Genomic DNA, 14,946 nt, shown 5'->3' with positions numbered 1-14,946 from the left:
AATAGTGATTATCCCAGGCCTTGGCAGTTTAAGGTTTGAAGATCCAAGCAGCTTTGTTGCTGTTTCTGAGGGGAGGGATGAGTGATCTTTAAAGGTATGAAGAGTGAAGCAAGCAAGCTGTTTAACTTGGGACATTGAGTATAGGGCTAGAGGGCATCATTACAAAGTTCACAAGCCAAGATCATTGAAGATTTAGAGGAAACAAAGTTTCTTCCACAGGCTAATGGGCACCTGCAGTCAGTACTTGCAGAAGTGAGTTAATTTAGGGGTAATTAAGACCCTCGAAACAAAGCTTTAAAAATAATTATTTAATATAATCTGATTTAGACAGTGAGGAATGTAGTGCTAAGAATTTGAATGATCTGATGATTTGCATTGTGACTTTGATTTATGAGAATTGGACTTGTTATATATGGGCTCTAGATTAGCCAAAAGGCCTGGACCTCCTAAATTGTAATGGAGGGCAGCATGGTGGCACAATGGTTAGCACTGCTGCCTCACGGGTCACAGACCAGTGTTCGATTCCTGCCTTGGATCTGATTCCTGCCTTGGGTCACTATCTGTGTGGAGTCTGCACATCCTCTCCATGTCTGCTTGGGTTTCCTCTGGGTGCTCTGGTTTCCTCCCATAGTCTGAAAGATGTGCTGGTTAAGTGCACTGGCCATGCTAAATTCTTCCTCAGTGTACCTGAACAGGTGCTGGATTATGGCATTTTTCCTAAATTATAATGGCACGATTAGTTTTTGTTTGTGGCTTCTGAACCAAAAGGTTTCTGCCTGCCTAGATTCGGGCAGCAACAGCATAATCCTTGTTCTGTGAAACATCACAAATAAGGACCTACTCCATCCTTGTTAATGTTGCATTATGCTGGATATTAATTTAATGAAAATAGCCCAAGTCGCATTCTGTTGGTGTAACACCAAATATTGTAGATGTTAAAATTGTTTAGTTTAGTGAAATAGAAATTTTTTATTTAAGATCAGAAATTTGATTTTAAATGGCCTGTGAAATCAGGGTCTATTTTTCTTTTCGATTTTACGATATGCAAAGATTGGAAAGATAGGAAAAAAGCTGACCTTTTTGCTTTTGATAGTCTCTGCTATTTTAATTTGTTCATGGAGTGACGGTTAAATTGAATTTCCAATTAGCTCTGTTGATATTAACTTACTTTTAAAATATTCTAAGCATTTTGTACTTAATTCTTTTCCGGCATTGCAGAACTCAAATCACTTAACAAATGGAAACTGCTCACAGAAAGAAGTCCCCAGCACTGCAGCACCCAGTACAAGTGGAATCAGGACCATTTCTACTCCACCTGGATCATCTCAGAGCCGGTCATTGCCCAGACCAAGTGTGATACCTGAATCTTCCAAAAGGCAAAAACTTTCCTTCAGTATACAACCTTCCAAGCAAGGGACAAGGCAAGCTCAGACCCAGGCCAGCCTCCACTGTAGTCCATTGGAGAATTTGTACAAAGCTCCACCCAGTGTTTCCCATACTAATATGGCTCCATCTACCTCAGGAACCTCAACCACAGGATCCCCACCCTCTGCTCCAACTGCTATAGCTGTCACAGCTGCTAAGCCAGTAGCATCCAACACTGCCTCTTCTCACTTAATGGTTAATGGTCAGTCCAAAGGATCTTCTAGTTCTTTGGTTCCTTATAATGAGGAATCTTCAGAGGACTCTGATGAAGAACCTAAGGGCTCGATTAAGGAAAATGGTTATGTGAAAACTGTGAATGGAACGATTAATGGAACTAGACCCAGTACACATCTTAAAGTAAACTCTGTGTCTGTAGCCACCAGTAACAGTTCTCACTCTGAGAATCCGCCTGAGGGAGTTGCAACAAAAACTGAAGCACTTAGAGAAGTGGGTGATCGTGGAAAAAATCATCAGCCCTGTGAATCCACTGTTACTCAATTGCAGCCTATGAATTGTTCTGCAAATGGTTTATCAACGACAAAGGGATCACCAGATAAAGTAAGTAACCTTTGGAAGAGTTCGATTGATTTACATCTGCTCATTATTGCCCTTTGAAACAGGGCCAGGATTTCCAGTCCCACCTGCACCAGTTCCTACCATGGGTGGGACTGGAAAATTCAGAGCAGCTATCAGTTCACATTTTTCAAATTATCCTTTTACACAAAGATTCCATGCACCTTTAACAATGAATCCAGGATTCACCATTTCCCCTTTAGGATTTATTTGTCTTGATTGTTGGACAAACTGTTCACAATTGCTTTTAACTAGTGAGTCCCAGGCTCCATTAAAATAGCGGCAAGCGACACTTTGGTCATGAGGATTCCGGGGGAAAAGTAAACAATCTAGAAGAGTCGGGTTTGAATCCCACTGTGGCCAATGGTAAAATGTGAATTCAGCAAGAGTTGCTTTCCATCTTCTTACAGATTGAGCAGTTTCATGGTAATGCCCGGAACTGAGTGGATTCCCACTGATCGCACATTTGCTGGATGATGATCATTTCCCCTTAACTGAGCTGTCCAGTTTCTAGTTTGTTTTAAAAACTCTAGAGCTGAAATCCTGCTAGGTGATAGGATGTAGTGAATGATGGTACATTTTATTTGATGCCCTATTCAATGGTTTACCATTTGAGAAGGAGTATGTTACATTATTGCCGTGCTTGTATTTGTATGTCACCATCTTAGATTTAACAAGCATAGGAAATGGCCATGAGCAATTGAAACCTGCACAATGGTTTCATCACAATATGTTTTGGCCAGTAGATGGCAGCAGGCATGGGGATGTAAAGGAGAAATCCAATTTAACTTTGCTGAACGATGCAGCTTACATAACACTGGTCACATGCAAAATGTACCAAACCTGAGGCTGTTAGTGCTAAAGTTTTAAGCTATGGTTAGGTGTATGTTACAGTCTGGAAAATGCAAGGAATTCTGAGAAATGAGCCAGAGGCATAACCACTTTGATTTCCAGCCCTTCCAACCCACAGAATGTTACATTCTCCAATACAATTGATCTTCAATTTTCATCATCTCTTTTGATGTATTTTTACACATGGTGAGTAAGGAGGGTTTTTAAGTAACTTGTGCAGCTTTTAATATTTATCTGTAGACCTGAAGTTGATGTTTCAGCATCCTGTTGTTGGGTGTTACTGTGTAGGTCCGCTTTGTATCATGAAATAAAGGGAAACTGAATATTAAGAGGCAAAGCTAAGGTTCTAAAGGATTAATTAACTGGAAGAGAACTTTACCAGAAAATGTGATTTCAAAGGAACATTCATCTGCATGTTATGGTTTATATAAACAAAGTACCCTTAATCATTTGTATTGTTTTGTAAGCTCCTGTCAATTTTATTTGAAGTGAGCCATTTCATTTTGAATTACTGTCCTGTCATTAACTCTGTGGCAAATACTAAATTAACTGTAATACTTGTGCCATAACCAATTTTTTTAACCCATTGAGCACCATGGATGAGTTAACATAAACTTGGGAGCAAGAATAGGCCATTCAGCCCTTCCATTCAAAAGATCATGGCTGATCTGGTTGTATTCTGTACTCCTCATTTCCATTTGCCTCATAACCTTGAACTCCCTTGACTTCAAAAATCTTTCTAACGCTGCCTTGAATAAATTCTTAGTCTCTACTGCCTTCTGGGGAAGAGAATCTCACGCACACACCAACCACTCAGAAATCATTTCCTTATCTCCATCTTAAGTGGTTACACCTCTTTTTCTTGGTTCTAATCTTTACTACAAGAGAAAACGGCCTCTTAGTACCCCATCCCCTCAGGACCTTAAGTTTCAATAAGATTGCCTCTCATTCTTCTAAACTCCAATAAATATAAGCCCACCCTGTTCAATCTTTCCTCATGAAATATGCCCCCCACCCACCCAGGAATGAGGTATTTGCGAGCGTGTGTCCCCGTGTGCGTCTTTCTCTGCATTTGCTGGGGAAGGGGGGGGGTTATTATTATTCCGTCACTCTAGTAATCCCTAACAAGTTGCTTTGGCATCTCTCTTTTTTGGGCTTTGCTCACACATAGCCCATTCCTGGCCAGTATGTAAGCCTTGCACAGAAATGGAGCTTTTATTTACATGAGAAAGATCAAGTCCTTAAAGCTAAAGACAGGTTATATTGAGAAAAGAAGGAATATGTTTTTTCACTGTTGTATATTTTAGTTTAGTTATAGAAACAAATATGAGCGATTTGGAATGGAGAACAAGACAATCGTCTTTACACAGTCACATGCCTATAGAAATAAATTTCAGGGTTTATGATTGTGGCAACTCCTATGTCAGTGGTCATATTTTGAGTGGGAATCAGAAAGGACATGAGGATTAAGATGGGAGAATGTAATTAGGATTACTTGCTTTGGCAGATGCCAATTTCCCTGTTCTAATTTCTGTATTTGGTACATAACTTGCCTCTTGTTAAGCATCATGTCTCCCATCAGATTGCTGAAAAAGAACACAACATAAATAGGAACAGGCATGCTTAGACCATGTTGCTCATCGAGCCTGCTGCCCCATTTAAGATCATGCTTGATCTTCTACCTCAACTCAACTTTCCCACCTTCACTTGATTCCTGTATCATTTGATTTCAACTTGATTCCAGAAATCTTATCTATATCATTTAATGTACTCAATTATTGAGCATCCACATCCTTTGGTAGAGAATTCCAAAGATTGCAATCTTCATTTCCAGTCCTAACTGGCTGACCGTTTATCTGAGACTGAGTTCTAATTGTAGACTTTCCCAGTGAGGGGGAACATACTCCTGGCATCAACGCTATCAAGTTCCTTAAGAATTTTATACAGTCATCTTTCATTCTCTTAAACCCTGGTATTCCGAAGGCTAGTGAACCAAAGCTTCCCTCAAACTCCATTAGGAGTTGTTGTAGTTAAGATCAGAAACTGCACATCAAAATCTGGACTGTGTGAACGGTGCTGCAGGTGATTAGTTAATTATAAGTAACTTGTGCAGAATTTCTGAATGTCTAGGATACCAAAATCTTTTCAATTTCAAAAATGAGCCACATTACCCTTCGCATGGTCAACTTGTAGTCTTGGCTGAATTTATATTTGGGTGATGTGAAGTGATCCTTCCCTGTTTGGTTTACCTCTATAATACCATGATACTCAAATCTGGAGCAAGCCAAGTGTGAATAGCTTTGGGAGATGGGATATCAATTCTGAATTCTTTTACTGTGCCTTCTCATTCTAATCATTATGCGTTACTAATGTCTTGTGTAAAGTACTGGCACGTAAATGAAAGAACTACTATTTCTGGCATAGTTATTTATCCTTCCAAGCTGTTAGGATTATTAGTAATTATTTCAAATATTTTATCACAGGCTAGTACCGTTCCTCTGAATCCAAACACTGAAAATATAATGATGATCTCTGCAAGCAGTATAAAGCAAGAAATCAATTCAGAAGAAGCCAGGTAAAATTAGTGATCCTGAATTGCAATAATTATATAAAAACAGTTCGAGTCACATTATAAAGTGGATTTTTAATCCAGTCTCTTAAAGATTAACTTTTGATGCAGTAGCACTATAGTATGTGTCAGCACATATATATTGATGTATACTTCAAACAAGAAGAAAATAATTTTTGTCAGTCTGGATTAGCAGAGCTAGCAACAATTTGATGAGGGAGAAATGTTGACCGGGACTTTGGGAAGACTTTGTTCCTCTTCAGACAGAACTGAGATTCATATACACACACAGTCTCAGGTTAACCTCTCACCAGGTTTGCCAGACAATGCTGCACCTCATTAGCATGTCCACCTAGGTTATTTTATCAATTCCTAGGTTGGGGGTTGAAAGCACAGTCTGCAGATTTTGAGGTGAGAATGCTACCCAATTAAGTCAAACTGACACCGGAGTAGTTTGCGCATCTAGTTAGCAACCCTGTCAAACCCTGATATGCTGTTCAAGCTGTCCTTCCTTTGCTGTTCCAAAAGAGTTTCCAAATTTTCAGGAGAGAGAAGAACAAATGATCCACATTTAAACGTGGACCTAATGGCTCATATAATTGGAGAAATCGTGAATCTGTCTCCTGGGTGCTTTTAATCAATCAAAGCTGCAAAGGAAATGTGGATGGTCATCTGCATTGTTCAGCTGTTTGCTATTCAAAACAGCTGAGCAGAGTTTGGCTAAAAATGCATCAGGTTATGGTTTGACATTTCCTCCATCAGACATGTTGATATTCTCAGCACTTTTAGTAGAATTGTCACCCAAAACGGTCCATGTGACTGATGGAGAAAGTGTAAATTAATATACATAGATTTTGCAAACAGGATTTCATCAATACAACAGGCTAGAACTGCTGTCTCACAGTGTCAGAGACCCTTGATTCCCAGCTTGGGTCAGTGCCTGTGTAGAGTTTGCACATTCTCCCTGTATCTGGTTGCATTTCCTCTGGGTGCCTCAATTTCTTCCCACAGTCAAAAAGATGAGATAGGTGCATTGGCTGAGCAAAAATCTCCCTCGGTGTTCTCCCTCTGAATAGGCGCTGAAGTGTAGCAAATGGGGGATTTTCACAGTAACTTCACTGCAGTGTTAATGTAAGCCTGCTTGTGACTAATGATTTAGATTTCTCTGCACTTAATTGGAGAGGGGGGTGATGCATGAGAATGAGGGGTCTAGCAAAATGAGCATTGATAGTCTACCCACCTTTCTTCAATCTTTTTGTGCTCAAATGTTTGAGGTGCTTTTTAAGTAATCAATAAAATTTCTTTCTGTTACAGGGGAAATCAACACCACCACCTTATGTCTTCAAAGGCCAATTCTGCAATAAATCACAGTGGTGGAGGTGGTGATGCAGACACGGTTCACGCGTACATGGCTGACAAGCAGGCGAGCTTGCCGATCTCCCCACGAAAAGACGCCACTGATGGGCCATCCACATCATTCACAGTTAATCTTTTTAAAAGCAACAGTGATCTTCAGAGAAATATCAATGAATGCCATCTTGCTAATAGCAGTTCCAACAGCCAGCGTCCACTTCACAAAGTACAAGCAATCCCAGAAATAACTGATATTGAGAACCAGACTCATGAAAGATTAAGGCCTAGTCAGGTCAAAGAGGTAGTACAGATAGTTGACCAAGAAACCAATGGCCATGGTTTTGAAAATAAGCAGTCTAGTCAAGATTTAGGCAATAAGATACAGGAAATAGAAAATCACAGTAATAAATCTCAATCTAATAGCAATCAGGAAAATTTCTTGGAAAATGAAATTCTGCCTAGTAAGGAATATTATAATAAGGGAAGAACTAATCAAGATGAAAACTGTTCAGCAGGAAAGGATGATTATTACACCCAAAAAAATCAATCTGACAGGGGAACAAATAATCAAAACCAGAACTGGATCGTTGGAGAAAGTAGTCAACTTGTCAGTAAAGATCAATCTCAAGAAGAGGAGGAAGCAAATCTAGATGTACATCAAAAATCAGAGCAGCAACCAACAAATCTAGGAAAATCTCCTGTTAAGGAAACTTCAAATCGAAATAAGAATAGCGTTTTAGAACAGGAAAACACTTCTGAAGATGTGAATCTGTCTGTGAGCAGAGTTTTGGCTGGTCCAGACGAAAACCGGGTTCAGAAGAAAGAGAACTTGGTTACTGTGCATGCAAAATCTCAAAGTAGGGAAAGGACTGATGCAGAAAAGAGTAGAATTTTACAAAAGGATAATTATAAGGGTGAATCCAATTATAGGCACAAATCCAGGGAGCACAAAGACAGAAGATTGTATCAGAATGAAAGGGAGTTTGAAAAATCAGTGAGCTGTTGTCACAGGAACTGTTCCCACAAGCAGGACTATTATCAAGACGGGAGAATTGATAAATATAGAAGAGATAATGAATGTCCAGCTGACAGGCAAAACTACTGTAATTCAAAGACGGGATCATTGCTGGCTTATCATACTTATCACGATAAGTTTTATAGAGAGAAACACAACACGGGCTCGAATGGAAGGACTTGGAGCAATCAGTTCGAACATAATGGACTAGAACACAAATATGAGCGTAAAAGAAAACGCAGCAACAGTGACAATGGTGAAAGTGATGCTGAAAGGAAATGCAAAAAAATGTCACGAGATCGGTCATCTGAGGACAGGAGAATGAAAAAACATAAGAAATCAAAGAAGAAAAAGACATCAAAAGACAAATACAGAAATAGAGACCATAGGTATAATTCATTGCTTTCTTGGGTTTGTTGTTGCCAATACTTTTGTGTTCATTAGCTTCCTGTACCAGTACTAAACGTTAAATTAGCTGTTTAAATGTTCCAAAAACTTCTGTTTGCAGATTATTTTACAGCCTCTTAAATTTTTATTTTTGCTTATAACTAAGTTTGCCTGTGCATGCTTTATCTTTTTGACTGAGGTTGGTCCCGTCAGGGTCTTCAGGTGTCTCTTTAATCAGATACCAGAGAAACTGAGCTGAATCTTTGTAGTAGCTACTGTTGGTTCAGCCCACCTGTAGGTTGGCTCAGAATGTGGTGACCTGCGTTAATGCTTACACCTAAAGTCATACATTTTGACCAATATCCAAGCAACGTGGCACTATTTCTGTTTTCTTTGAGTAGAGTTAAATCTAGATATAATTAGAATGGGAACTGGAACCTTTTTCTAATTTTTGCACCCATGAAGCTGCCTTGACACTGGCTTTAAGGTGGAGCTCCTTTGGCTTTCACCAAACAATTTGTGCAAACGCCAAGATGGGCAAGGAATCCTGACACTACCGATGTGATTTTCATTTGCCAGATCGGATGAGTCCCCCATGCTCCAAGTGAGTACCAGTTAGGATAAGACATCTATTTGGATTTGATTAGCACTGGAGATATGAGACTGTAGCAGGCAGATTGTCCTTTGTCCTTTCTCCTTGAGAGACTCACTGGATGAAATACCTTGTAAAATAAAATTAGTTCTGAGAAATTTGTGATGTTTTGAATGGTATTCTGTCAAGTGACTGTTGTAGATCAGAGGATTTTGACTTTACATATGTCAATAGCAACAGCAGCATGGACAGAAATTTGAATAATGGCCCTTTCTAGCTCAGTAACTTTAGGTAATCAGTGTGAAAGGTTTTTATTTGTATTATCTACATTTTCGCTGGACACTAATGAATATAGTCTGCGTTTTCTAGGCAACAGTCGTTGGGTATGTCAGGGGTGAACCCTGATATTGATGAAAGAAAGCACAGGAAAAAGAAGAAGAAAAAGAAGAAGAAACGGCATCACAGTGACAAAGACAGCCACTACCAAAAAGAACACCATCATTCCAGGAAACACCAGAGCGCGAGGTCAGCTAACACTGGTAACAAATGGGAAAGGTTCTGTGAGCCAGCTCGAAGTGTCTGCTCTGAAGCCAAGATGATGCATGGATGTAAACAAACATGTGATGACCAAGTACCACAGAAAGCAAAGCTTGCACATTTGGACAGTAAGCTGAACGGTTCCCATATCCACATCAAAGGTAGGAAGGAGCTGTAATTAAATGTGCACCTTTGGTAAAAATGTAAAGCCAGCCTTAATTTGAACAGATATCCTTAAGTTTGATTACGTATATACTATTAGCTTGAAGGTTAATAATTTGTATGTCTAGAATTCCATCTGCTTTCTTTAATATTATATCAATATGGGGACTCCATTGTTAATATTCAATTTCAAAATGGATAAAACTTAAGATATTATATTAAGTTGATGCTATTTAAAATATAGCACTTTACTTCTATTCATAATTTAATTATTTTAAGATCGTTGCATAAGGTTCATCTTCTGAATATTTGTATTTAATATCTTCAGAATCTAAGTGCTTTGTGTTATAAAGGTACCAAACTGTATTGCAAAAACAGTCCTTTAGATTAACCTCTCCAAAAAAGCAATCTTAGACTATTGCTTCATCTGACGCAGGATTTGAACAGGACAGTTTACTGTTTAAGTCTTTGCAGTGGCACCTGTTATTGGCAGTGATTGACTAATGCAAATTCCAAAAGCACTGTTGGAACCAGCAGGGCACCTGGAACAGACCAGTATCAGCTACTCTCTCCCTGTCAGTCCATATGTTCAATAATTGTTTTGCAGGATATAGAAGCTAAAAGCTCTGCGAAGTGTTGCTGGCAGCAGTACAATTATATAGGGGTCAAGTGAGGGTAGGGTACACAAACAATACAGGATGTCAATGCTGCTGCTGATACAGCTGCATTAAATGAACCAGTATCAGAACTGTATTAGAACATAGAACATTACAGCGCAGAACAGGCCCTTCGGCCCACGATGTTGCGCCGACCAGTTAAAAAAACAATGACCCTCTAACCTAAACCAATCCCTTTTCGTCCAAAAACCTATCCACGGATCTCTTAAACGCCCCCAAACTAGGCGCATTTACAACCGCAGCAGGCAGGGCATTCCAATCCCTCACCACCCTCTGGGTAAAGAACCTACCCCTGACATCCGTCCTATAACTACCCCCCCCCCCCTTAATTTAAAGCCATGCCCCCTTGTGCTAACTTTCTCCATCCGAGGAAAAAGGCTATCACTATCCACCCTATCTAAACCTCTAATCATCTTATATGTTTCAATAAGATCCCCTCCTCGCTGCCTTCTTTCTAGCAAAAACAACCCCAAATCCCTCAGTCTCTCCTCATAGGACCTCCCCTCCATACCAGGCAACATCCTGGTAAACCTCCTCTGCACCCTCTCCAAAGCCTCCACATCCTTCCTGTAATGTGGGGACCAGAACTGCACACAGTACTCCAAGTGCGGCCGCACCAGAGTTGTGTACAGTTGCAACATGACGCTGCGACTCCTAAATTCAATCCCCCTACCAATAAACACCAAAACACCGTATGCCTTCTTAACAACCCTATCTACTTGATTCCCAACTTTCAGGGATCTATGTACACATACACCTAGATCCCTCTGTTCATCCACACTATTCAAAGTCCTCCCGTTAGCCCTATACTCAACACATCTGTTATTCCTACCAAAGTGAATTACCTCACACTTCTCCGCATTAAACTCCATCCGCCACCTCTCGGCCCAGCTCTGCAACCTGTCCAAGTCTTCCTGCAGACTATGACACCCTTCCTCACAATCTACCACACCTCCGACTTTGGTGTCATCAGCAAATTTACTAATCCACCCAACTATACCCTCATCCAGATCATTAATAAAAATTACAAACAGCAGTGGCCCCAAAACAGATCCCTGAGGCACACCACTCGTAACCGAATTCCATGACGAATATTTACCATCAACCACCACCCTCTGTCTCCTATCTGCTAGCCAATTCCTGATCCAATTTCCTAGATTACCCTCAATCCCATACATCTGCATTTTCTGCAGAAGCCTACCATGGTGAACCTTATCAAATGCCTTACTAAAATCCATATATACCACGTCAACTGCCTTACCCCCATCCACCTCTTTGGTCACTTTTTCAAAAAACTCAATAAGGTTAGTAAGGCACGACCAACCCGCTACAAAACCATGCTGACTATCTCCAATCAATTCATTACTCTCCAAATAACTATAAATCCTATCCCTAATAATTTTTTCTAAAACCTTGCCCACAACAGAAGTGAGACTCAGCGGTCTATAATTCCCGGGGAAGTCTCTGCTCCCCTTCTTAAACAATGGGACAACATTCGCTAACCTCCAATCTTCCGGTACTATACCAGAGGCCAACGACGACCTGAAGATCAGAGCCAGAGGCTCAGCAATCACTTCTCTTGCCTCCCAGAGAATCCTAGGGTAAATCCCATCCGGACCAGGGGACTTATCTATCTTCAATCCCTCAAGAATATCCAGCACATCCTCCTTATCAACTGTAATACTGTCTATTCTACTCCCCTGCAACCCAGTGTCCTCCTCAGCTATATTCTTGTCCCCCTGCGTGAACACCGAAGAGAAATATTGGTTCAATGCCTCTCCAATCTCTTCCGGTTCCACACATAACTTCCCTCTGCTGTCTATAACTGGCCCTAATCTTGCCCTAACCAACCTTCTGTTCTTGACATATCTATAGAACGCCTTAGGATTCTCCTTAATCCTATCAGCCAAAGTCTTCTCATGTCCTCTTTTAGCCCTTCTTAGCTCACTCTTCAACTCCCTCCTAGCCAATCTAAAGTTTTCTAGTGCACTACCCGAGCCCTCAAGTCTCATCCGAACATAAGCCTCCTTTTTCTTTTTAACCAACGAATCAACTTTTTTAGTGCACCACGGTTCCCTAGCCCTACCAATTCCTCCTTGCCTGACAGGGAAATACCTATCACAGACTCGCAGTAGCTGCTCCTTGAAAAAACTCCACATTTCGGACGTTCCCAGTCCCTGTAATCTCCTAGTCCAACCTATGCTTCCTAATTCTCTCCTAATGGCCTCATAATTACCCTTCCCCCAGCTAAAACTACTCGCCTGAGGTTCATGCCTATCCCTTTCCATCACTAAGGTGAACGTAACCGAATTGTGGTCACTATCACCAAAATGCACCCCAACTTCCAAGTCTAGCACCTGGTCTGGCTCATTTCCCAGCACCAAATCCAATTTAGCCTCACCTCTAGTTGGCTTATCTACATACTGACTCAAAAAACCCTCCTGCACGCTTTGTACAAAAACTGACCCCTCTAACGAGCTAGAGCTATAGCAATTCCAATCAATATTAGTAAAGTTAAAGTCCCCCATAACAATTACCCTATTACTTTCACTCCTAACCAGGATCGTCTCCGCAATCCTTTCCTCAACCTCTCTCGAACTTTTAGGAGGTCTATAAAAGACTCCCAACAGGGTGACCTCTCCTCTCCTATTTCTAATCTCCGCCCATACTACCTCAACAGACAAGTCCTCATCAAACTTCCTCTCTGACACTGTGATACAGTCCTTGACCAATAATGCTACCCCTCCCCCCCCCTTCTACCTCCTCCTCTACTCCGACTAAAGCATTTGAACCCCGGGACCTGCAACAACCATTCCTGACCCTGTTCTATCCATGTCTCTGAAATGGCCACAACATCAAAGTCCCAGGTACTGCTCCACGCTGCAAATTCATCCACTTTATTGCGAATACTCCTCGCATTAAAGTATATGCATTTCAAACCCTGCTCCGCCCCAGCCCCACGATGCCGTGCATTGCAGTCCCCATCTATGTCCCCCTCACTTTCACCCCCTCTACTCAGGATCCCACCCCCCCTCCAAATCAGTTTAAACCTCCCTGCATAGCCTTAGCAAATTTACCCCCCAGGATATTGGTTCCCCTCTGATTCAGGTGTAGACCATCACTCTTATAGAGGTCCCACCTTCCCCAGAATGAGCCCCAATTGCTCAAGTACCTGAACACCTCCCTCCTGCACCATCCCCTCAGCCACGAGTTCAAACTTTCCCTCTCTCTATTCCTCTCTAAACTATCCCGTGGCACAGGCAAGAGTCCGGAGATAACCACTCTATCAGACTTGGCCTTTAGTTTCCACCCCAACTCCATAAATCTCTGCTTAATAGAGATGCGAGGCATCTTGAAGGGAATTGCTTGATAGGGCGGACGCAACACGGTTTCATTAAAGGGAAGTCGTGTCTGACAAATTTACTGGAGTTCTATGAGGATGTGTCTAGGGCAGTGGATAGAGGAGAGCCGGTGGATGTGGTCTTTCTGGATTTTCAGAAGGCGTTTGACAAGGTACCTCACAAGAGGTTATTGCAGAAGGTCAGGGAACATGGAGTTGGGGGTAGAGTGTTAGCGTGGATAGAGGATTGGTTGTCAAATAGGAAGCAGAGAGTGGGGGTCAATGGGTGCTATTCGGATTGGTGGTTGGTGACTAGTGGGGTGCCCCAGGGGTCGGTGCTGGGGCCTCAGCTATTTACCATTTATATAGATGATCTGGAGGAGGGAACCGAGTGCAGGGTGTCGAAATTTGCTGATGACACCAAGATTGGGGGAAAGGCAAATTGTGCGGAGGGTGTGGAGAGTCTGCAGAAGGATCTAGATAGGCTGGGCGAATGGGCCAGGAAATGGCAAATGGAATTTAATGTTGGCAAGTGTGAGGTGGTCCACTTTGGTAGGAAGAATGGTAGGAAGGACTATTACTTACGTGGCGAAAAACTGCAGCAGGCGACGGTGCAGAGGGACCTCGGGGTCCTTGTGCATGAGTCGCAAAAACCCAGCTTGCAGGTGCAGCAGGTGGTCAGGAAGGCGAATGGGATGCTGGCCTTCATAGCGAGGGGGATTGAATATAAAAGTAGGGAGGTCTTGCTGCAGCTGTATAGGGCATTGGTGAGGCCGCAGCTGGAGTACTGTGTGCAGTTTTGGGCACCGCACCTGCGCAAGGATATTTTGGCCCTGGAGGGAGTGCAGAGGAGGTTTACTAGGCTGATACCGGAGTTGAGGGGGTTGAGCTATGAGGAGAGGCTGAATAAACTAGGCTTGTACTCGTTAGAGTTTAGAAGAATGAGGGGAGATCTCATTGAGACGTATAAGATGATGAATGGGATGGATAGGATAGAGGTGGAGAGACTCTTCCCGCTCAAAAAAGACAGTAGGACTAGGGGGCACAGCCTCAAGATAAAGGGGAGGCGGTTTAGAACGGAGTTGAGGAGGAACTTCTTCACTCAAAGGGTGGTGAATCTCTGGAATTCTCTGCCCGTTGAAGTGGTGGAGGCTGCCTCGCTAAATATTTTTAAGAAGCGGGTTGATGGGTTCTTGATAAGAGAGGGGATTAAGGGTTATGGGGAGAGGGCGGGAAAGTGGAACTGAGCCACAACAGATCAGCCATGATCTTATTGAATGGCGGGGCAGGCTCGAAGGGCTAGATGGCCTACTCCTGCTCCTATTTCTTATGTTCTTAATATCCCCTTCTCTTAACCTCCCTATGTCATGCGTCCCCACATGAACTATAACTTGGGGTTGATCTCCCTCTCCCCTAAGAGTCCTGAATACCCTTTCTGATACATCCCGGACCCCAGCCCCTGGT

The 14,946-nt window shown here is 42.0% G+C and overlaps 1 protein-coding gene across 1 annotated transcript in view; it reads left to right on the top strand.

Annotated features, from left to right (window-relative positions):
• usp42 (ubiquitin specific peptidase 42) overlaps window positions 1–14,946 on the top strand; it is a 97,997-nt gene that overhangs the window by 66,620 nt on the left and 16,431 nt on the right. Inside the window, exons 13-16 of the mRNA XM_080206799.1 lie at window positions 1,219–1,983; window positions 5,334–5,425; window positions 6,734–8,176; window positions 9,136–9,464. Of these exons, the coding sequence (XP_080062925.1) occupies window positions 1,219–1,983; window positions 5,334–5,425; window positions 6,734–8,176; window positions 9,136–9,464 (2,629 nt within the window). The remainder of the gene's footprint in view (window positions 1–1,218; window positions 1,984–5,333; window positions 5,426–6,733; window positions 8,177–9,135; window positions 9,465–14,946) is intronic.

The sequence above is a fragment of the Carcharhinus amblyrhynchos genome, chromosome 18 (genome assembly GCF_965287045.1).
Source record: "Carcharhinus amblyrhynchos chromosome 18, sCarAmb.v2.hapA, whole genome shotgun sequence".
Lineage (NCBI taxonomy): Eukaryota > Metazoa > Chordata > Chondrichthyes > Carcharhiniformes > Carcharhinidae > Carcharhinus > Carcharhinus amblyrhynchos.
Note: the sequence above shows the minus strand (reverse complement) of the source record. Positions and strands in the feature narration are given on the sequence as shown.